The sequence below is a fragment of the Cheilinus undulatus genome, linkage group 10, assembly GCF_018320785.1.
Source record: "Cheilinus undulatus linkage group 10, ASM1832078v1, whole genome shotgun sequence".
Lineage (NCBI taxonomy): Eukaryota > Metazoa > Chordata > Actinopteri > Labriformes > Labridae > Cheilinus > Cheilinus undulatus.
In genome coordinates this window covers 1,694,142-1,716,595 of record NC_054874.1, presented here as the reverse complement: position 1 = coordinate 1,716,595, position 22,454 = coordinate 1,694,142, and the positions used below count along the sequence as shown (strand labels likewise).

The window sequence follows — 22,454 nt, the reverse complement described above, 5'->3', positions numbered from 1 at the left end:
ATGCATTAAAAATAGGCAAAGATAGAAGAAAAATGGCAGAAATGAATTAAAGAGTGGCACTAAGAGGATAAAATATGCAAGGAAAAAATGGTTTAAAGGGGTTAAAGAGTGGCAAAAATTGGGTTCAAGGGACAAAAAGTATTAAAAATGGGTTAAAGTGGCAAAATACTTTATAACTAGCCTGGCAAATTAGTGATAAGGTGTTCAAGAGTGGCACACAAGGGAAAAAATAGGCAGAAAAGTTGCAAAAGGGTTAAAGAGTGGCATAAGTGGGTGAAAAGTGGCAAAAATTGGTTAAAAGTTGCAACTATTGTTGAAAAATGTGATGAAAAGAGGTTAAAAAGTGGAAAAAATTGAAGAAAAGTGGCAAAAATGCAGAAGAGTGGCACAAAGGGGATAAAACATGCAGGAAAAGTGGTTTAAAGGGGTTTAAGAGGCAAAAAAGGGGTAAAATTAGTTAGTACTCATGTTAAATCACCCATGTGGAGAGCCCGGTCTCTGGGATTTCAGGGGTCCAGTCAGTTCTGTTGTCAGGCCGGCTGCATGATAGATGATGGGGATAGATCTCACTGGTAATGATTAAAATGTCCTGTGTTTGAAAGAAGATACAAATACTAATACAATAATATGTTAACCAGACCAAAATATTTAATTTTTGTGTATTTGAAAGTCCTGGTCCCAGAGTTTCTGTCGAGACTAAATCTGGCCCTTGTGCAGATGTTCTTGATGGCCCCTGTCCTAGATTGTCCCAGACCACATTAGGGTCCAGCAGTACAGGGAATGCTGAAAAATGACCCTCTTGACTTTCCCAAAATAATGTCTGGAGTTTTTCACAAACCAAAAAAATGCCTTTTTTCCTAATCTAGAATAATCTTCCAGTAACCGCTGACATGAGACAGAAAAAGGAGAAACCTTCACAAAAGGAGAACTTTTATAATCCTGCTGAAAAACACCAGTCCATGGTAACATCATACATGCATTTATTTAACACTGTGGTTTTGATGTTGCTGATGTGTAATGGTCATATCAAGTGCCTTCCTGTATTTCTATATTGATAATATTGTACCGTAGACATTTGATGATAATGCTCTGCACTTTCTTTATCTCATAGAACAGGATCTCGTCATGGTTTTATTTATCGAGTGTGTTAGGACTTAGCCTTTAAAATACATGTGAAAATTTTAGACTACTTTCTTACCTTTATATAATTTGCTCTTAGTAGGACTTATCGCCCTCTATGATGATCAATAGTGTTTTTGTTTTTTTTTACTTTTTTTGTAAGCTGTGGTCCTGTCAGGTGTCTGCCTTTGTTTTTGGTACTTTTATGTTTTGTGTCAGTTTAAGTGGAACAACAGATGGAAATTAGCGACTCTCTAAATCTGGTTTAACCATGTTTTCATTTACTTTGTATGATCAATGCCATTGCACACTGTCCCTGGATAAATAACTAAACTGATGAAGAGCATAAATGTGAGTTTTGCAGCCTCTTCATCTAAGTAATTAATGTGTTGTTAGGGGCTCCAACAGATAAAAAAGGATGAAACTTGGATGAAATAGAAACTTCGGGTGTTTTTCTCTGGCCTTTCTCTCTGGTGTGAATAAACACAAACGTCCCGTTTAAACGCCCTGTTCTTCAGTCTTATGAAGTGTGCTGCCATTATTATTTACAGACTTTCCCTCTGGGCCTAAGGAAACAGTGATGACCATTTGTCACCCTTTTATAGACCAAACGATAAGAAAACAACCGTTAGTTTAAGCTCAGTATGCTGGAGAGTTTTATGAGAAAGCGTGTTAAGAGTTTCTGGAACCTGTCATTATGACAGCGAGGCTCCTCCGCTAACGGACCAGCTGTTCCTCTGTCCCATCAAACACACACTCAGAGTCTGAATGAAGTACAAGCCGAGTATTGAACCATCCATTTATTAGAACTATACGTCTCAGTACAAGGCTGCCTGACAGTTTATCTGCATTAAAACATTTACAGAGTCATAGAGACTAGAAGCTTTCAGCTCTGGACTGGAGATGCTACTCTACCATGTTCTGACCTTCATATTTACAAGCATTTAGCAACAGGAATATAAAAAGCTCTGGAGCTCCAACAGCAGGAAATCAAGAATAAAGCCATGCCAAAAAAAGTCCCGGCTGTCCTCAACGTTTATTACACAAACAGAGGTCTGCAGCGCCCCCTGTGGAGAGTTTATCAGCTGATAGAGGAACGAGGAGTGGTCCCGGGTTCCTCAGACGAAGGTGATGCGAGTGCGAGCCTGGTTGACCTGCCACACGTTCAGCTCCTCGTACTCCTCCAGGGCCTCCTGGAACTGAGCCGGAGTAAAACCGCGGGAGACGCAGCGCTGCTCCGCTTCGGCCATGCGCACGAGCCCACCCGCTCCACCGCGGCCCGCCACGCCCTCTGTGGCGAGCTCCCGTACCAGGGAGAAGATGACGTCGGCCGGGCGCTGAGTCCTAAACACAGAAAACCAGATAGATGGAGAATTAGAGAAGAGGAAGGAAGGGTTTGTTTTTAACCTGGCAGCAGAAAGGTTCAGTTAAAGGTCGGCCACTTTACTTACTCCACGATTCCAACAAGACTGAAAATAAAAATCTGTTAAACTTAGGGGGTTTATTTCAGGCGTTGTCCACACATGTATTTTTAAAATCTGAGGGTTTTCTGTGCATTCTGACCTCCTGTCAACACGTGAAGTCAGTAGGAGTAAGCGATGTGGGGGAAAAAAATTAGGATATTTTTACAGCGTGATCACAATCTCATTTTTATACAGATTTTATTAATTCTAATTTTTAAAGTTAATTTTTATGTCATTGATCAGAAAACAAACTATTTCCCAGCATGCATTTTTTAAATGCACAAAAACTGAGCTTTAAAGTAATCCATTTTTTAAATACTTTTAATAAGCATCAACTTTTCGATCAATGCAGGAAATATTAAAATATTTGACATTCTAAAGCCCAGATAAGAAGGTTTTCTCCAGAACATTTTAAGCACCTAACTATTTATATCCCTGTTTTGAGTCCTCTGTATTTAAGGATCTAGTTAGTGTTCAGGCAGTTTTACACTGTAATATTTATTTTAAATTGTGGACTATAGACAGAACTCCTGCTCATATGATGTATTTATGACAGTTATATTAGCTTTGGTTATAAAAACTGAGCAAATTTAAACCAAACTTGGATGTATTTCTATGATGCATGCTTGTGCAGAAGTGGCTTTATCTTAATTTAATGTAATCTTTATTTTTATTCATAAAAAGGTTTTGGGAATCATTTATTAACAGATACAGAGTGATGACATTAGTGTCAAACCTGCTGCAGACTGAAGGAGAGAGAGAGCTGCAGGAGTTTCATGCATCTTTAATGTAAATCCTGCACCGTAAATCAATTATGTTGTTTGAAACATTCTTAAAGAACCACTAAATCCAGACGTCCTGGTCATCACCGCCTCCCTCTGTAAAAAGACTGGTATTATAAAGTTTCACTTGTGATTCTGTTAGAGAGGTTAACGGTTATCAGGAGAGGAGGAGGGACTGACTAAGAATTAAAATGACTGGACTAGATCTGCTCTAAACCACTCTGGGATTCATGATCATGCAGTGAAGACAACAGAGGCGGCTCTGGTCTCTGTCTACTCTGCAGAGAGTCAAAATCACCGTTCTTTGCACCCTGACGGTTTAGAAAAACCTGAAGCAGTTCATACAGACCAGTAAGGCTACGTTCACACTGCAGGTAAAAGTGACCTGAATCTGAGTTTTTTGCTCAGATGTGACTGGTATCTGATTTTTTTCTGACAGTGAGAACTGCTTAAGTCACATTAAAATGACCTTTTCGAATCAGAATCAGGCCACTTTTCTATGTGGTTCTGAATCAGATCTTTTGAAAGTTGACTGCAGTGTGAACAGGCAAAAAAAAAAAAACAGATCTGAAAAAAGATCAGAATTGAGCTTTAAAGCCTGCAGTGTGAACGGAGCCTAAGAGTTCTTCTAGAGGACGCAGTCTTAAGTTTCAGTTTCATTTTCAGCCTTGAATTCCCCTACTGAACCAGAAGGGGAGGGGCTGAGTGAGTATAGAACTAGTCAAGTAGAATATGATTCTCCTGATCTCTCAGTTTAGCAGATCGCTGATATTCTTCATTTCTTCATGATCTAAGATTGTCCTATGCGCACAAATAGGCAGATTCATCTGGCAAAGCTCCAACCTGAAACCACTGAAAACTGACCAGACCAATCAGGGTCATCACAGAACGAGGCAGAAACTATGGGAGCTTTCCCAGATGAATGTGAAATATCCATGCTGTGGAGATATGCAACAGTCCATCTGGCATGGCAGGTTACTGTGGATCAATAATGGACCACACAGCTGCTGCTGCTCTAGAGACAACAGCATCAACATGACCAGAGTTGGACCATCTTTAAAAATAGATTATCATAGAGAAACAGCGGTAAAATGACACTTCAGGCTCTTTACAGCATGCAACTGTGTTTACATTTTCATGAGGATTAAAATGTTTTTGCATGCACGGATGGATCATCTTTGAATAGGGAAACCTCCAACCTCCATTCTTCACGCTCCATCTTTGAACATATATCTCTGTATCATTGTGTCATTGCAAAGAATGTTTTGCAGTTTTGGATCAATAAAGTTCATTTATCTGTCCATGTGCATTTCCCAAATTTCAGTTTTTAATCTCACATTTCATCACACTTGAGGCCGTGTTGAGGTACTTCATGCCTTCCCGTCTCTCCCTCCTTCGTGTTGAACCTCACGGATATTTCAAAAACTCGAACACGCCACCGACACTCTGCCGTGTGAACAGAGCTCCATAAAAACCCAGAAGACTTTTACAGCTTCCTCCAGGAGACGCAGCTACTCTTACAGGTATACGAGGGTCTCATAAAGACCTGGACCACATCCGGTCACTCGTTTATTTGCAGTTAGAGCTGAATAAAAAAACGGCCGTTAAAAAGTCTGAGGTTTTAGGAGAACTCACCTCGTGGTGCTGGACTTGTCCGCTTGCAGCGAGTCCTTGGACATCTCCATGAGCCTCATGGCCTCGTTGACGTCTTCCTTCTCCACCGTCTCCACCATGCGGAGACGAGCCTGCAGAACGGCCACAGAGGAAAGAGCGAGACCAGAGAATATAAGTGCCTGTGCGTCACAGAGGGAAGTTACTCAGACAGCAGAGGAGCCTGAAGAACGATGGCTGCGCTGTGCCGGCACTGTCAGACCGAGACAAGTGCAATGCCCTCTGGGATGGTCAGCAATTGCCCAAGTCTCCGCCTCTCAACACCAGCTAATCTCTCAACAGGGTGCGATTTCCAACACTTCATTAAACTCTCAATCAGTTTTTTCATGTAGAGTGTAAAGATGGCCGTTCTGGACACAGTCAGTTTTGCATGGGTTTGCACAGCTGCTCCTAATGAACACAGGCTGACTGCCCACCCTGCAAAGCTGAGCGGGACCAGACAGATCACTCCTGCACAGGTAGGGATTAACACCATCAACTCTCAGACCCGAAGACTGCCCTCTAGTGGACACATGTGTGCAGCACACTGCCCTCCTGTCTGCCTGAAGTGCTGGTTTTGCAGTAGGTGGATGACTGCTACCTGCACAAACAGCACTTTTGGCCTCCAGGGGCCGAGACGATGCAGAGGCACTCCACTGGAAATATTTTCTTTGGTTAGACCTTCAGGACTAAAATCCTTCCTGGGGGAAATGTAGGCCGTTATCCAGCGTAGGAAAGAAGTGCTCACACTGCAGTAGGCCAGGTTATCATCACTACCTGCACTGTAAGCACTTTATCACACACTGGACCGCTGCAGGAGGAACACCTGCAAAATCTCTACTACTGCCCCCATTTCATGACAAAATACACAAATATGAGAAATATAACAGGTGATAAAAACACTTCAGTCAGGTCAGGATTCCTCCACACTTTTAAAAATTAAAGTGAAACATTTGAAACTAGAACGGAGAAATTAAAACCACTCTGTGAGGCAAACAGTCAAAAATTAAGATGTGACACGTTTTTGACCATAAATGCTAAGATTTGATGATTTCTGGAACATCAGCAGCAAAAAAGTTATGCAACTACAAAGACAAAAAGAGAGCTAATCCTGAATCGTAAACAGTAAATGACTGAGGGTTTTTCTTGCACAAACTTGTTCTCCCATGACATTGGGACTGAAGAATTTAAACATAATCATTCTGTGAAGAAAAGTCTCCAAAATATTCAGTTTTACAAGAAAAAGTGCTTCCCCTTTAGGGAGTTAGAGCGTGTGCTTTTAATGGCTGACGGACACGTCACGGCCATTCTGTGTCTCGTTCTCTCTTTTGAGTCATTCAGGCTCTTCTACGGTATCAAAGTGTTTGCACATGGGCAGTTCAACACCCGACAATGGAACAGCCTGGAAGTGGTTGACAGCCCAGTTGCAATGCATTCTGGGATTGTATATGGCGGCAGGCTAACCAGCTAATTGCAGGGCAGATTAAAAAAATTGATTATAAAATTGATAAAAATACTTTCAATATTAGTATGGATTTAATCTTTGAAAACCCCGGAAAGTCAGCCAAGCTCCAGGCTCACTAGAAAATGTTCAGTAAGAGCTACGGGGGCATGGATAGTCATAAGAAAGCACAACGGAGGGCTTTCAGAGGGAAAACAAGCGCCTATGATTTATGGTTCAAACGCGCCTTTTCTTGTCATGACAACGCGGTCCTCACGATCATGACTGAGCCGTCTTCAAACACATCAGTGTTTCCATTTGTCACCTTGCTTAGCTCACTAATCAGAGTTTGTCCAGATTTTAAAGCGCAGTTCTACTTTGGATTTATAATTTTAAATGAGAGGATTTCTTACAAAGTCTGGGAGTTTTTATCACAGCTGCTCCGACCCAGACTGAAGAGGATTAATCTACATCATCAACAGTAGCTATCAGGAGTCCATGCTACTCAACAGCTCTTCGGTTTTTAATTGTTTGAAGGTAGGCCGACCAGATTTTAGTTTGCTTTAGAGATGCTGGAATACACAGAAAAGCTACCCATCAGCTCCTCCTACTGCTCTTTCTCCTGACAGCAGGGTACACACCGTGGAGAAATGTCACAGAATCTGAAAGTCCGTCAGTCCTGCATGTACATTTTAGAATAGTTTTAGTCTCCTTAAAGAAATTTATTTCCTATTTCATCAGTTTTTATCATCAGTGAGGTTGGTAACGAACATGTTTCATCATAGTTTTTTATAATAAATCAACAATGGATTGGATAAAGAAAAACCTCAGAAGAAATACTTTCTAAAATATCAGACCTCTCAGGATAATTATCAGACCTTCTAAGACTTTTGTCAAGGACCTAAAATAACCCCGTTATCACAAACGGGTTTCTACTGTTCTGATCCAACAGCAGCAGTTTTTCTCACCAGCGCTGTGGACAGGCGGAGGATGGAGAGAAGGGTACGAGCGGAGGTGAAGGTAGTGTCTTTGCTGACTCGGGCCTCTTTCCTCATCTCTACATACGCCGCTGTGATGTAATCGGCAAGACCCTCAGGAACCACGGGTTGCCGCTTCTTACATAGAGCGATGTAACGCCTGAGGGGGGAACAGATCCTGTTTTAGTCAAGATAAAACACTAAACCTTATGAGAAGTACTGTTGGGTACACGTCTTCACCTCATCAGCTTCATGTCGATGGGCGTGAAGTGAGTGGGAGGCTGGCGGCAGTGCTGGTGGACGTAGGTGATGTGCTGAGCCAGGCGCAAGTCGGCATCAGCGTCAGGTTTATCCTGGATCAGCCAGAGCAGATCGAAACGGGAGAGCAGCGCTGCAGGGAGCTGGATGTTCTGCTCGATGGTCTTCCTCGGGTTGTAGCGACCATACGCCGGGTTGGCGGCCGCCAAAATAGAGCAGCGAGCGTTAAGGGAGGTCATGATGCCAGCCTGAAGAGGAGCAGAAATGTTAGTGGAAGAACGGCACAGCGTTAAAATCTCTTCACTGATCCGCCGTCTGGTTACCTTGGCGATGGAGATGGTCTGCTGCTCCATCACTTCATGGATGGCCGTGCGGTCGGCGTCGGCCATCTTGTCAAACTCGTCTATGCAGCAGATGCCCAGGTCGGCGAGCACCAAGGCGCCACCTTCCAGGGTCATCTCTCCGGTCAGGGGGTCACGCATCACGGCAGCAGTCAAACCGACGCCGGAGGAGCCGCGGCCGGTGGTGTACTGACCTGAAGACAGGAGAGGGCGAGTAAAGGGAGTCAGGACGTTCAAAATAAACCAGGATTTCTTCTTTTCTTTACACTGCCCTTCTCCAGCCACAACAGCCAATCAAAAGTTAATATTTGACCGTTAAACTCTAAATAGAGAGACCGCATAAAACATTAAACCAGAATCAGGACTGCTAGTCCAACAAACAAGACTGAACTCACTCCGAGGAGCCAGACGGTCGATGTAGGACAGTAGCTGGGACTTGGCGACTCCGGGGTCCCCCATCAGGCAGATGTTGATGTTACCTTAAAGACCAGGATCGTTGCAGTTATAAATAAACGGTAAATGGGTAAATGGTTGATGGAGAGAAAAGGCACAGTTACGGGGGTTTGACACAACTGTCAGGACTTTAAACCTGCAAAAAACGCTTCCAACTACTGAGATTTGAACAAAAATCCACTTAAAGATACCAGACATGCTGCAGAATTTCACTCTAAAGATATTCGAAGAAGCGCTCTTATAAAGATGGCAGTTTAGAGAGTCGATGATACCAGAATTTAGGACTAGGACAGAATAATGCTGATGGTCAGTGGGATGTAATGACTGTTCTGCAAGACCATGCAATAAAACACTAAGTCATATAAATGCACTAAGTGTAGGCATACAGCATTAAAAATAGAAATATATGCATAAATATACATGCAGTTAGAAAGCTTAAAAGGTAAAGTGTCGGAACTCACCTCTGATTTTCATGCCTTTTGGCGCCTGTTCAACTCCTCCAACCAGCAGCAGCAGGAGAGCCTTCTTCACGTCTTCGTGCCCGTAGATCTCCGGTGCAATAGATCCTGCTAGTTTCTCATAAAATCCTTCATCTGCAACAGAAATACCACATGACCACTGATTATTGGAAAACAACCAGGACAGTGCCGCTCTGGGTTTCCCCCGCAATTTCCATATAGGACGACTGCGCTGCACACTGAAGCGCCGCAGGTTGTCGCCGACGTAAGGAGAGCGACTATTTTACTTTTTTGGGGTTAATTTATCATCCTTTCCCGTATAAGTCCATGATATTATTGCTTCCACCTTTGTGAGTACATTAGGAAGTTAAAAGGTTGATGTTTGCTTAAAGGATCTGTGGTTTTATGTAAAATTCTCTGGCTAAATGCCCCCAAAAGTTAACTTTTCCTTGCCAATGACACCGTTGTAGCTCTGTGGCCCACTGACCTCCCGGTGACCCTTTGCTCTCGCTGCAGGATGAGATGTAATGTTGATATAGTGATGATTTACGACCAGGAGTCCATGCATTGTGTTTTATTTTGAAAGAACCGGATATTCTACGCTTGTGACTTCCTTTTTTTGAAGCTTTCTGATCAAAAGTACTGACACGGTTTGGCAGCGGCAGGCGCTGAAAATAGACCTCAAACGAAGGGGAGCGAAGTGACGCTCCAGGCACACGCTGATCTGGAGCGCCAGCTGAGGAAATGCTCTGAGACACTAGAGAGGGAGTGATTTGCGGCACAGTACAATTCGCCAGCGGATCACAACGTGGTCGCTGTATGTGGAAATCGGAGGTTAGAGTCACCCCAAAGTCAGACCTGTGATGCTGCGCAGCTCCTCGTCGCTCAGCTCCTCGTTGCCGAGCTCGTCGTCCTCTGTCTTGTTCATGAGCGTGATGCTGTGAGCCTCCATGTAGGTTTCTGACAGCAGACCCTGAAAGACAAACACAGGAAGATGAAATAGGATGTTTTCATAGACCTTTGACTGCTGCTGCTCTCTGCTAAAGTAAACGTCAGTGTCTTTACCTGGACAGCCTGTGAGTATCCTGTGCGCAGCATAGGGAGGAAGATTCCTGTGATGGCGACGTGGTCTCCTGGCTGGGCCAGGCGCGTGTTCTCTCCGCGGGCGTACACGGACATGCTCCTTGGGATATTCCCGACTGGGACCTGGTCACTCTGCAGGATGACAGAAGAAGCTTGTAAGCTCACAGGAAAGTGAGGAAAAACCGACCAATCTTTGCCGACTCCTGGATTTGGTCTCTTACGTGTTCCTGAATCCGCAGCTCCTGGAACTTCACAAATTTGGAGCCTCTGGTCTGCAGGTAGAGCCGACCCCCTGATTTGTTGGTCACGCACTCTTGGCTGGGACACATGATGAGAGGCATGAAGGAGGGGGACTGGATCTGAACAAGAAGAGCGGTACAGTCAGAGAGATAAACAAAGGCGTGTATATCCAGAGGATGTAAACATCAGAAAGCAATCTTACTGGCTGGTACGTCTCTGCGCCACACTGATCACACGTGTACGTAGCGACCGCCATCATCGGCTTGACCTCAGTGGCACGAGTCACGATTCCTCGAACGGTCACCAGATTCCCGATGCTATCTGCTCGAACATCTCGCACCACTTTGGGTTTAGAGGTGCTGGGAGGTTTGAAGTAAAGCTCGCTGTGGATGGAGGACATGATGTTATATTTATATGCAGGGAAGCCACAGCAGAAGTTCAAGCCTTAATTTTACTGGACTTACAATCTCCTCATGAGTTCAGGTGGATACTGGTTACGAGGGTCCCGGGTGTCTGCGGGGTCTCGGCCCCTCTGCTCCATCATCAGCCTGTGCTCAATGTACACGTCCAAAGAATCCTTGGCCACAGTCTGGAAGTCAAATAAGAGACCCGAGTAAGTTTGAGATCAGCCACGGTGACCAGAATTCTCTACAGCAAGCTCGTCTGGACTTTACTGCACAGAGGCATGAGAAACATCAGTTTATTTATCTATGGATCTCCTAATGGACGATTACAGTCTTATTCAACGCCCATGCCGAGAGTGATGACTGTTAATTCCTGCAGGTTCACCCTGAACCAGGCTAACCCACTTTGAGCTTTTGTGCTCTTAGAGATTTGCAATCATTAGTCTGATCATCTGAGTCATTATCTTGACTAATTTCCCCTCAGTTTGTCTTTGAGGTTTCCCTCGAGTACGACCACAATTACAATTTTTTAGGCGTAAGTAAAGGTTGATGATGGGAAGACTGCATTATTAGAAGCAACCAGTGGTGGTAGATCTGAACATGTCTGCTGTTATGTTAAATATATCGGCTGTTAATGTTGGAAGTCTGGTTTAACTCTGTTGAGCAGGCTCACATAAAGATGCTAAAGTCTCTGACACTGATTGCAGGATCAGCTCCTGAAGTGTTTTGAATTCAGTTGAATCATCTTCTCGCTGTTACCTGGACGATTTACAAATCCATCTTCCAATGAAGCCAAAAGTGTTGCACAAAATTCCTTACTGCATTTCTGCTAGAAAACAGCATTTGACCCAAATTTATTCATTTAAATAATGAAAAAAACAGATTTATTTTGCGGGATGCTGCTATGGTTGGCTTTGTCTTCTGGGAGGGATTTTTGGCAGCCATCTAAGATTTAATAAACAAACTGATAATGTAGTTATGAAAAGCTCAATGCAAATCTTTCCTGAGCCATCACAACCCTGAGAACGCTTTCCACTCCTTCAGTTCCAAGCTGGTCTACTGCAGCTGTGGCTTCTTCAGTTAGACACCATCAACTTGAACAAAATGCAGCTGCATGTCCCAACCGTGTTGACATCTTCAGCTCTAAAACGGCGGTCCTACGCTGCACCGAGACAGGCTGACAGATGGCCGTCATGGTCAGGAGTTTCAGAAGTTTAGGACAACCATCTCACAATGCGGGATGACAATCCAACCAAAAGGAATGCAGCAAGAAATGACGCAGCAATAACCATGACACTGGCGCCACAAACAAGTTAGCGTTAGAATGGAGAGAATGCCAGAACGCAGAAGTTTGTTGGATTCCAGCAAGGATAAAATCTTAATCTCAGGTGTTTTTCTGAGCTTATGAACGCTACGGTTATGACAGCTTTGCTTCATTATTCACCCAGACATTGGAGGCAACCAGACTACAGCACATTACTCCCCTTCTCTTTCCCTTCATCAGCTTCAGGTCCATTTTAGAATTGATTTTAAACCTTTAATAGCCTTGCCCGATCTCATTTATCTGAGATTTTAAACGTGAAAACAGCAGTTTTGAGGTCATCTGACCAACTTTGTTGGAATTGCCCGGGTGAAAATCTAAACACTGAGGTGATGGAGCTTTTACAGATTCTGCACCCAGGCTCAGGAATATTCTCCTCTGAGATTAGGGTTATGTTTGACTCTGACATCTTTAAAACCACTTCATTTTAATACCTAGTAGTGTGGTGACACTTTTATCCTTTTATTTGAACAACAGGTCTCCATCTTTGTTCCATCTTCAGTCTAAACGGCCCACTTCTACAGTTAGAAGTGTTGGCTGTTTGGAAAATGTAGAAATTTGGGCCATGACTTTTTATAAAGCAATGCTATGAGCTGATGCCAGACCAGTAAAGAACCTCCCCCTATCTCTTCAGCCATCCTATCAGAGTAAAGGCAAAATCCCCCACAATAACCTTTTAATGCATTCTAAGAAATTAAATTCTAGGTCTAAACTCCATAAATATCAGTATAAACATCTGTATTTGCTAAAATGAGTTTAAAATATTGGCATATCAACAAAGATCCTGTATTTTCCTCCTGTTCAAACGTACGTCTCTTTCTTTGTACTCGGGGAGCAGCTCGTGGATGGCGTCGGCGAACAGGCCCGTGTAGCGCTTGGCATTCTCACAGACACTCTCCACCAGCTCGGGGTCTTCCTCGGCCACATCGTCCAGATCCACATAGAGGGACACCTGCTCCCTGTGGGCCAGCGCCACCTGCAGGCATAGACGGAGCATTCAATGAGTCAATTACACGAAGACACTGCAGAGCAACACCACCATCAGCCGTCTGGACTCTCTGAGCCTAGAGTTTATAATGCAATCTAACAGAAGGCAGCTTAATTTAAGAGACTAGAATACACTCTAGTCTTAAATTTAAGGGGAAAATGTTGTGATTCTAGGAATATTCTCAGAAATCCATCACTAGAAGAAACACTTTGTACGAGGAAGACCTCTGAATTTGGCCTCAGGTCTTTGAGGTGGGAGAACATCAGTGTCTAAAGATAGTCATAGGATCAATAACTGAATGAGAACCTGAGTTTAAAAAAAAAAAAAAAATAAATAATTATTTGCCCATTCTACTAAACATCAGGTTTTTGTCAGTACAACTAGTTTAAAGAAGTTTTTTTTATTTTAAGACTGTCCATTGGATTCAGCGGAACATTTAACGTGCATCAGGAGCCATTAAAGGATTAGCATCAGCCTGTAACACTGAAATCACCTTCTAACAGGTGTCTAAAGGTTTATACAAGGACTGTTAAATGACAGCAACGTTTAAATCCAAAATCTCAGAACTCCTGTTAATCTGGTTGGTTAAATCCCTTTAACTGTATTTTAAAATTCCATATTTCAGGTGTTAAACCTTTTGTCATTGTGGTATTTCTTCTGTCTTCAACCGAGGGGCATTGACTTCCTGTTTTGATGCTTTTTTTAACATCACTGTGTCTGCAGGGAGACGCTGTAGTGAAATAACCAAAGTGTGATGAAGAATGCAAATACAAATGAGATAAATCACAATCAAAAACAATAATGCACTAATTAGGAACCATTACTGTGATTAATACAATTAATCTTGACACCAGTCTATACACGAGCATTGCATCTTCAAATAAGGGTGAGCGATGGGATGATCTTAGATCATGAAAAAAAAATGCATCAGTGATGTCCTGAAGCTGAGAGAAATGCATTCTACTTGACTAGATCTACGTTCACTCTAACTCTCCTGCTTGGGTGAAGCTGGGATTGATGGCTGAAAATGAAACATAGGACTTAAAAAAGCGCTAACTGGGCTATAGAGAAATACATCAGGTTTTTCCTGAACTGTCAGGGTGAAGGAACTGTTATCAGGACGATCTGCACAAAGTTTGCAAACTTGGATGATGTCAAAAGACGGCATCCTGAGAGTCAAACAGGTGAGAGACCAGAGACACGTGACCCCTCTGCATCGCGGTCTTCCCTGCATGACCATGTACCACAGAGAGCAGTGGAGGCAGATCTAGTGGGTTTTTACTGTGTTAAAGCAGATATTCTACGTTTCAGTGTTTTACTAAGCTATTAAAAAGCATCTCCACATGAGGCTGAACCTGTACGGATGTCTAGAGTGAAACTTTATAATTTTTTCTTTACAGAGGGTGGCGGTGATGTTTAGACCTCAGCTGTAATTTAAAAATGTTTCAGACAGCATTCCTAATGATGACGCTGCATTTATTTACAAGCATGTTACGTTACTTGAATTGACCCTGGGTTGGAAATCTTCATCCCTTGTTTAGTCTGCAGCATACGTGTGTGTGACACCCAAATCTGTCTGTTAATAAACTACTTCCCAACCCCTTCATGAATAAAAATCAACATTATAGCCAAGTAAAATAAGGTTACCTCTTCACTGCATGCCCATTTATGACAGAAGCTAATTCCAGTCTGGGTTATGTTAACATTTTCTTGTTATTCTTTCTCGTCTCTGAACACAGCCATCATAATACAGCACATGAACAGGCTACCTGTATAAAGCTATACGCTTCTTCCTATAATGCACATTATGTAATAATTTAAACAAGATTTTTTAAGAGGGCACAACAAAATCATGTTTATCATGGTGAATGCAGAGATATAAAAATGCTTAAATATTCAGAAAAGATCCCATTTAATTTGTGGTGCCAACTATAAAAGGCAAATATTTTAATATTTCATACTACTGGTTGTTGCAGAGGAAAAACTACAAGAACAGAGTTTAATAAGAAACTCATTATTTGTGCATTTAAGTTATTGTAGAGGAAGTACATTTGTAATTCTCTCTTTAGTTGTCAGTGATTCAGAAATAGACCTTAAAAATTGGGTTTACAAAGAATTGCTATAAAATTGAGATCATGATCAAGCCATAAAAATTGTGATGATTTCCCATATCGCCCACTCCTTCCTCATAATATATTTGCCATGATAATGATACAAAACTAGGGCTGAACGATTTTTGAAAATACTCTAACTGCAATTTTTCCCTCCAATGTTGCAATTTGATATGTGATTATTTTGGGTTCCCCATCTTGTATATTTTTCAATAAACACAAGCAATAAATTTCTATATTATTACCTTCACAAAATTCTACAAAAACATACTGGGGCAAAAGAATTAAAACTAATAACTAATTGGGATTTTTTTGGCTCCTATTGCAAATTTGATATCAGTTGCTATACTGAAGGAATGATCTTTTTCATGTCTTCTTATTTCAAATAAGTAAAACAGGAATATTTATTCTAAAAAAAACTTGAATGTTTGCATGATATGCATTAAATATCTCCTGAAAAAAAAGTATTACACTGGTATTTTGACAAATTTTAAGTTTAAGAAATAATGCAACTTTTGTGATTTAATCTAATTTGTGATTAATTGCCCAGCCCTATACTAGACATGGAAAAAAGACAGTGGCCTTAACTCAACAACAAAAATGTCCAAATGCCCCGATTTATTCTTTATATTTATTTCTTTCCTTTATTGTTCATGGCCTCCAATAAAGAGCCACCTCTCTATCAATGTTAATAGTTCTAGGCCTCTAGTCCCATCATTATTCATTATATGTACAGGATCATTAACGTGATTCACTAGCCTTTAAAAAGAGGATGTTTGTGAACCTGTAATACTAATATCAATTAGGGCTGGGCAATTAATCGCAAATTAGATTAAATCGCAATATGGCCTGCTGCAATTTTCAGATCGCAGAGGGTGCAATATTTGTTTTACCTGAAATCTGTGTCAAAATACCAGTTAAAGGGGCGCAGGTGGCCGATTGGTTAAGGCGCGCCCCATGTACGCGGGCGGCCCAGGTTCGAATCTGGCCTGAGCCCCTTTACCGCTCTCATCCCTGTTTCTGACTCTATCCACTATCCTCCACTATCAAATAAAGGCACAAAAATGCCCAAAATAAACCTTAAAAAAATACCAGTTTAAATTGTTTTTAGCAGCAGAGACATTATGCGTTACATATGCAATCATTCAAGTGGCATATTTTTTTAGAATAGTGTACAAAAAAGTCCTATTCTCTTCATTTTTGTATGTTTCTCTTGCTAAATATGAGAATTACATAAAATCATCATTCCCTTTAATACAACAATTCATATCCAGTTTGCAAAATAAGTCAAAATCATCAAAATTGTTCAGCCCTCGTGTAATCTAATATTGTGTTGGTTATAGTTTAGAAAGAATTATTGTGTTTTTGTTGGAAAATACATGAGATATGTAACTTAAGAAATAATGGTGTATTGAATCGCAATCACGATATTGGGTAAAAAAAAAATCGCAATTAGATTATTTTCCCAAATTGTTCAGCTGTAATATCAATCTGATGATGACCAACAGTCAAAGCTCCTGTTTGGAATGAGCTTTACACAACAGAGGCCTTAATGAAACAGTAGTTAGCAGGTCTGACTTTCCTTAAATAAAAATAAACAATATGAAAAAAATAATCTACACACATGCAGTAACAGTAAGATGCTCATTTGTTCTGATTTGTCCTCATTATATAGTCACTTGTTTGATCACAGTAGAAACAAAATACAGGTAAAAGAAAAGCTTTTCCTCTTTTAAATATACTTACAAGTTGAGCGCCATATTTGAATGCCTTCTTGCCATTGTCATCCTCGGTGTAAAACTCCTGCAGGAACCGTTTGCATTTTTCTACAAGAGAAACAACAACACCTTCATCTCACAGCAGGAACACAGAGGCCATATCCAGCAGACACTGTTGTTTTTATGCTGGCTACAGGGACAAACAAAGAAGAACACCCCTGTAAACAGATGATCCTTTTCATGTTAAAGCTGCGTTTTTAGTTTGTAAGCTGTTAAAATGTGCATCAACAACAACCACAAGTGGGCCTACAGACGGGGCTAATTTGTTGTCCTGCGACGACCCCCTTTGTTGAGTAACATGGCATCCTGTAATCTCGATGAGTCACTATAGCTTACTGAGGAGCTCAAACTACCACTGATGCTGAACATGAATCACATTCCTCTGCTGTGAATGTACTAGAACACTTTTAGAGAGGAGAGGCTGCCGTTACAGCAGATAGCCTCGGAGTGAGGATGTAAATACAACAACAGGCGCGCTCAGTTCAGTGTCCATTTTTAAGGAAAACATGCCTCACTTCTCGAAAGAACCACAAGTACTGACAATAAACATTCCCACGGCTAAAGACGCCAAACCGACCCGAGCACGACGGTTCAAACAGCGAACTTACTTTGCCGTTGGGGAGAAAAATCCGCAGCTCTGATTTATTATTTCTCTCTTCGAGGATGTTATTGTAAACAAAGCAGCACATGGCTTTGTGCCTCGTCACTTCGGTATCCCTCCGCGAGCCGTCCGCTACTCAAAGTAGTCCGTGCTGTTGTTTTCAACCCTCGGCCAGCCATCTTCTAACGTTAGCTTAAGTTAGCCTAGCGGAGGTGAACAGAGGCAGCCCTGCGATATTAGCGGCTGTTCTCAACATAATCACTGAGCGGTAAGAGGACGCGGACTGACGCTGATGATCCCTGACGGTTGAGACGTTTGACGCTAACTTCTAAAGGCGCTAACACTGCACAGAGTTCATAACACTGATACCACTGCAAAGTTTGTGCAAAATAAATACCCAGTTACAGCGCCTGGAAAGTCCTAAATAAAGACTGGAGGCTAAAGAACAGTCCTAAAATAATGTCTAGCGTCCATCAATAATTACATAACTGAGAGTTTGATATGTAAGTTTTTATTGCTTTTATCCAACAAGCTCCAATCAAACTGAGCCATGGAAAAGTCTATTGTTTTAAAGTTGCTGGTTTTAGTGCTAAGTCACTAAAAAGCCTGATGTATGACGCAGTAATAAGATCAACACGCGTCAACATAAATTATTCAACCCTGTCTTAATTTTATTTATTTTTTTTTATTTTTTTTGTCGCCTACTTTTATTTTTACCACCTCCTCTTGTGTTGCTGCTAGGGCTGGGGAATTAATTAGATTTAATCGCACAACTGCTTGTTGCGATTTTCAATTCGCAGAAGTTGCTACATTTCTTTAAATTGAAATCTCTGTCAAAATACCACTTTGGTAAATCCTTTTTTTTTTTTTTTTTTTTTTTTTTACAGTGGCAGAGATTTTCTGTCCATCATGCAAACATTCAAATGTCATTTTTTTAAATAATGGTTTTAAAAAAAAATCCTCCGTTTTGTGTTTTATGTATGTTTTCTTAATCAATTCAGTGACATCAAACCGACAATGCCCTTAAAAAAGCAACTGACATCACATTTGCAATTCAAAATACAGAGAAATAGTTAGCTTATTCTATCTAAAGGTCCAGTTATACTCCCTTTAGTACGAAAATGTATACGTCCTTTACGTTGGCATGGAGGTTAACCAATACACTGGGGGTGGGGGGGCATTGTCAAAAGTTTATGACAACAACAAACTCAAAAACAAACATGGCGACTGTGGAGGAGGTATTGATAATGCACCTCTTCCATAAAAGACAGAAACGGAGGCAGCGTTCCTAACTAACCCGTTCAACTTTTCCTCAAAAAGTTCCGCCATTGTTATTTCTTCTTTGTGTCTCGCTAGAGCTACGTATCGGGTAGTGACAGCAACACTGCCCCCACGGTTTCCAGTGGTACTGCTCCGTTTGGCCTGTATCGGTAAGCTTTATGGAAGAAATGTGGACGAAATGAACGCGGAGCACGGATCCGTATGTAACGTTGAGCATTAATGGGCCTTAAAACTGATGAAGCCTAGCGTTACTTCACTAAAGTCACACCCTAGCCCTGATCAGCTGGTAGCCAGCTTCACCTCCTCCACCCCAGCGCCTCCTTTATAGCTTAAAGCTTTTAGGACCCCCATGTTCAGATTCATGCTACCATGGATTAATTGCTTCAGAAAATAATTTCATTGTTTCCAATACACAGGGTCTTATTTATGGAATTATTTATTGCTTGAATTTGTTGTAAAAATACATAAGATCAACCCAAGAATAATCGCATATTAAATCACAATATTTGGGGAAAAACGTAATTAGATTATCTTTGCAAATCGTACAGCCCTAGGTGCTGCAATGCCAGAATTTCCCCTCTGTGGATCAATAAAGTATCTTATACTGCAGAGCATTTAAGATATGCAAAGATTAGACTTATACTTCTATTTTCTATAACAAACTTGTCTACAATAAGCTATATTTTATAGAGGGTGAATCGATTATTTGGGACATAAATGTAAATTTTGCAGGACAGCGATCATATTAAGAATGACTAGGAATTTCTAATGTCAGTTGTTGGGTTAAATTCAGCCAGGAAGCTTATGAGTTCCAGGTTATGAATTATGGAGACGAGGTTGGGTTTAATATGTAGATCAAATCATTGAGTTTTTATAATACATAAGACGTAGGGATGTCACGATTACCCATTTTCACAATTAATCACGGTATTAAACTTTACAATTAGTTCATTGTAACGCTTCCTAAATACCGTCAATTTCCAGAAAATATTATGCAGTAAACAATATTGGTACGTCAGCACAACTCGCCCTGAAAGAAAACAACAGTTAAACATCCGTGTGTCACCCCTTCGTGTTGCTTTGCATTTGTTGCATTTATTCATTGTTTTAACAGCAGATGTGATTTTAGTTGAATGCCAAATGGGATTATTATCACTTTTCTTGCACTTTTTGGCTACTTTACATTGTTGATATATTATTTTGTTATGAGAGCATCCAAAGATGGAAATAAATTTAAATTCAAGACCTATAAGGAGTGTTCATGTGATTTTACTTCTTCATGGAAGTGTGACATTAATTAATGCAAAAATAATCATGATAATCGTAATTATTTCTCTGACAATAATCGTGCCAAGAAAATCTGTAATTGTGACATCCCTAGTGCGGACTATTGTTCATTAGTAAGTCGCACCCTTACATATATACTCATTTTAAGTTCCTAATCAGGCAAATTAAATTCGCTGAAATAAAGCAAACAAACACTATTATATTATAACGGGGCTTTTTACTGTCCAAAGCTGGGCTTTGTGGTTTGAATATCCTTCATCCTAAGCTATAAAAGGTTTAAAATGACTTAAATGTGGCCATGTCTATTTAGCAGCTTCATTCTTAATAGAAAATAACTGTTAATATTTATCATGTTGACTGGAATTTTGTGCAACATAGAAACACAAATTACTGTTACCATGAATTATTACATATAAATCAGTGTCCCAAGCCAAATGGGGATCACACAGTGGTAATAATGGGACAGCCGTTTGCTTTAAAGCGTGCTGACTGTTACTTAGTGCCTATTGTTAGGATTGTTCTCCCTATATTCTGTGCAGATTAACTTGGAAATTCACGAGTATATTAACCCATGAAATCATACACTAAAATAACAGACAGGTATAGTTAACCCCCTAAAGTCTGAGCTAGCAGAAGCTTGCTTTAGTAACTTAAATGCAGGTTATTGTTTGACATGTGCTTCTCTGTGGCGCCTGCTCCTTTGTTTAAGCGGATCCATCCGGGTCACTCAGCAGTCACGCTCACATACAAAGCTTGTGTGGATACCGACGTGTTAAACGCACAGAAAAGTGAACTGTTTACAAAGTACATGAAGTCTCCTGGTTGGGTTTATAACATGGAGACTAGCTAGGACCGAGCCTGATATTAAGCTATCAGTAATGGAGTTTAGAAAGGCAGAGCGAGGATAGGGAGGAAACATAACTGCAAGTAAATCACATTCACAACAAAGTTTAAGATTTTCAGTGAGATTAATAGTTTTCATCGTTCACACACGTAGCTGTATGCCTACAATAACGCCCAGACAGTTTTAAAGGTAACTGGTTGCTAAAGGTTTAGAAGCTGGACAACCTGTTGCTGCCATGCCGTTCTGGTAAGAAAAAGCCCCCTACCTTTCTCTGCGGCATAATCCTTACGAGCCATGGCTGCACACGTCGACCCTCAGGTGAAGCAAACTTTATAAAAGACCTTTCGAGCGGCACCTGGACAAAATCCCACTTTAAATTCGTAGTTTATTCACTTTACAAGCACAGCGGTGCTGCTCTCATTCAGACGCGGCTCTCTCAAATCGCGGTGCAAGAAGTGGCGCGAGTCTGACGTCTGCGTCGACCAACCAGGACGCGTCTTCCAGGATTTAGGGGCGGGATTTTATGGTGGCGCGAAAGTTGTGGCAACTCGCGGGTCATGTGACCAGAGGAACTTCCGCCCTGTCAGTGAGGAATGGCGCGAAAGTTGGCGATTGGATTTCATAGAACGGAGTGACCTGAGTGTGAACTTAAACACGGGAAGAAGAAGCAAAAATAAAACCAATTCAACATTCTGGAGAGCTCTGCGGTGTCACAGAGCAGCGGGCTTCAAAGTGTGGAAGAGTGAGCCCCCCCCAAGAAGAAATTATTCATTCGGTGGACCCCCACCCACAAGAAGGATTCAAATAAGAACAAATAAACAACATTTCAAACATTTATGTCTGATCTTTAAACATTTTTAACATTAATATATTTTGGATATTTTGGTTTGCAAATGTCCTTAAACATCTGCGTTTCCCTCTTATTCAGTTATAATGCCATTAAATATCCTTTTTCATATATTTTTTTGGCCATTTTACAACTTCTTTTGCCTCTTTTCCCCATTTTTTCCACTTTTATCCCATTTTTGCCCCTTTTCACCTATTTAAGCTACCTTTCATCATTAAATATCCCCTTTTCCCATTTTTTTTCTAATTTTTGCTACATCTTTTTGTCACTTTTATCCCATTTTTTGCCACTTTTCGTCCATTTAAGCTGCCCATTGCCGATTAATACCACTTGTTTCCTTTTTTCCCAATTTTTTGCCACTTTTATCCTTTTTTTCATTTTTTGCCACTTTTATCCTTTTTTTTCATTTTTTGCCACTTTTATCCCTTTTTTTTTCATTTTTTGCCACTTTTTACCCATTTAAACTACCCTTTGCCATTACATACTACTTGTTTCCTCTTTTCCTGACCATTTTTGCCACCCTTAACTGCTTTTTGCCCATTTAAGTCACTTTCCACTCACTTTTTTGTCACTTCTCACCCATTTCTGCTACCTTCTGACCATATATAGAAATGGTAAATATAACATTTATTAATGGCTGTGCTACCACTGAACCGGTAATAGTTACAAGACTCTCTCTGACTCCAGGATAACTGTTAATGCAGTATTATTAATCACCTTCTATTCC

General features: G+C 41.1%; 1 protein-coding gene across 1 annotated transcript; it reads right to left on the bottom strand.

Moving 5' to 3' along the window:
• Window positions 1-1,904: 1,904 nt before the first annotated feature.
• On the bottom strand, window positions 1,905-21,374 carry mcm7 (minichromosome maintenance complex component 7). Its single transcript, XM_041796870.1, has 15 exons — window positions 21,146-21,374; window positions 16,836-16,915; window positions 12,802-12,966; window positions 10,730-10,854; window positions 10,468-10,648; window positions 10,247-10,384; window positions 10,008-10,157; window positions 9,801-9,915; window positions 8,946-9,077; window positions 8,427-8,510; window positions 8,014-8,225; window positions 7,673-7,938; window positions 7,424-7,592; window positions 5,000-5,109; window positions 1,905-2,463 (listed from the first exon to the last, which is right to left on the bottom strand). Exons 1-15 carry the CDS (start codon window positions 21,174-21,176, stop codon window positions 2,238-2,240), a joined length of 2,184 nt encoding a protein of 727 aa, XP_041652804.1. The 5' UTR covers window positions 21,177-21,374; the 3' UTR covers window positions 1,905-2,237.
• Between the last annotated feature and the right edge of the window lie 1,080 nt (window positions 21,375-22,454).

Coding starts and splice junctions, on each gene's coding strand:
- mcm7 (XM_041796870.1), bottom strand. CDS start 21,176: ATGGCTCGTAAGGATTATGCCGCAGAGAAAG. Junction 10,649..10,729: donor CCTGAACTCATGAGGAGATT/GTAAGTCCAGTA, acceptor CTCCATCCACAG/CGAGCTTTACTTCAAACCTC. Junction 8,226..8,426: donor CGACCGTCTGGCTCCTCGGA/GTGAGTTCAGTC, acceptor TCCTGTCTTCAG/GTCAGTACACCACCGGCCGC.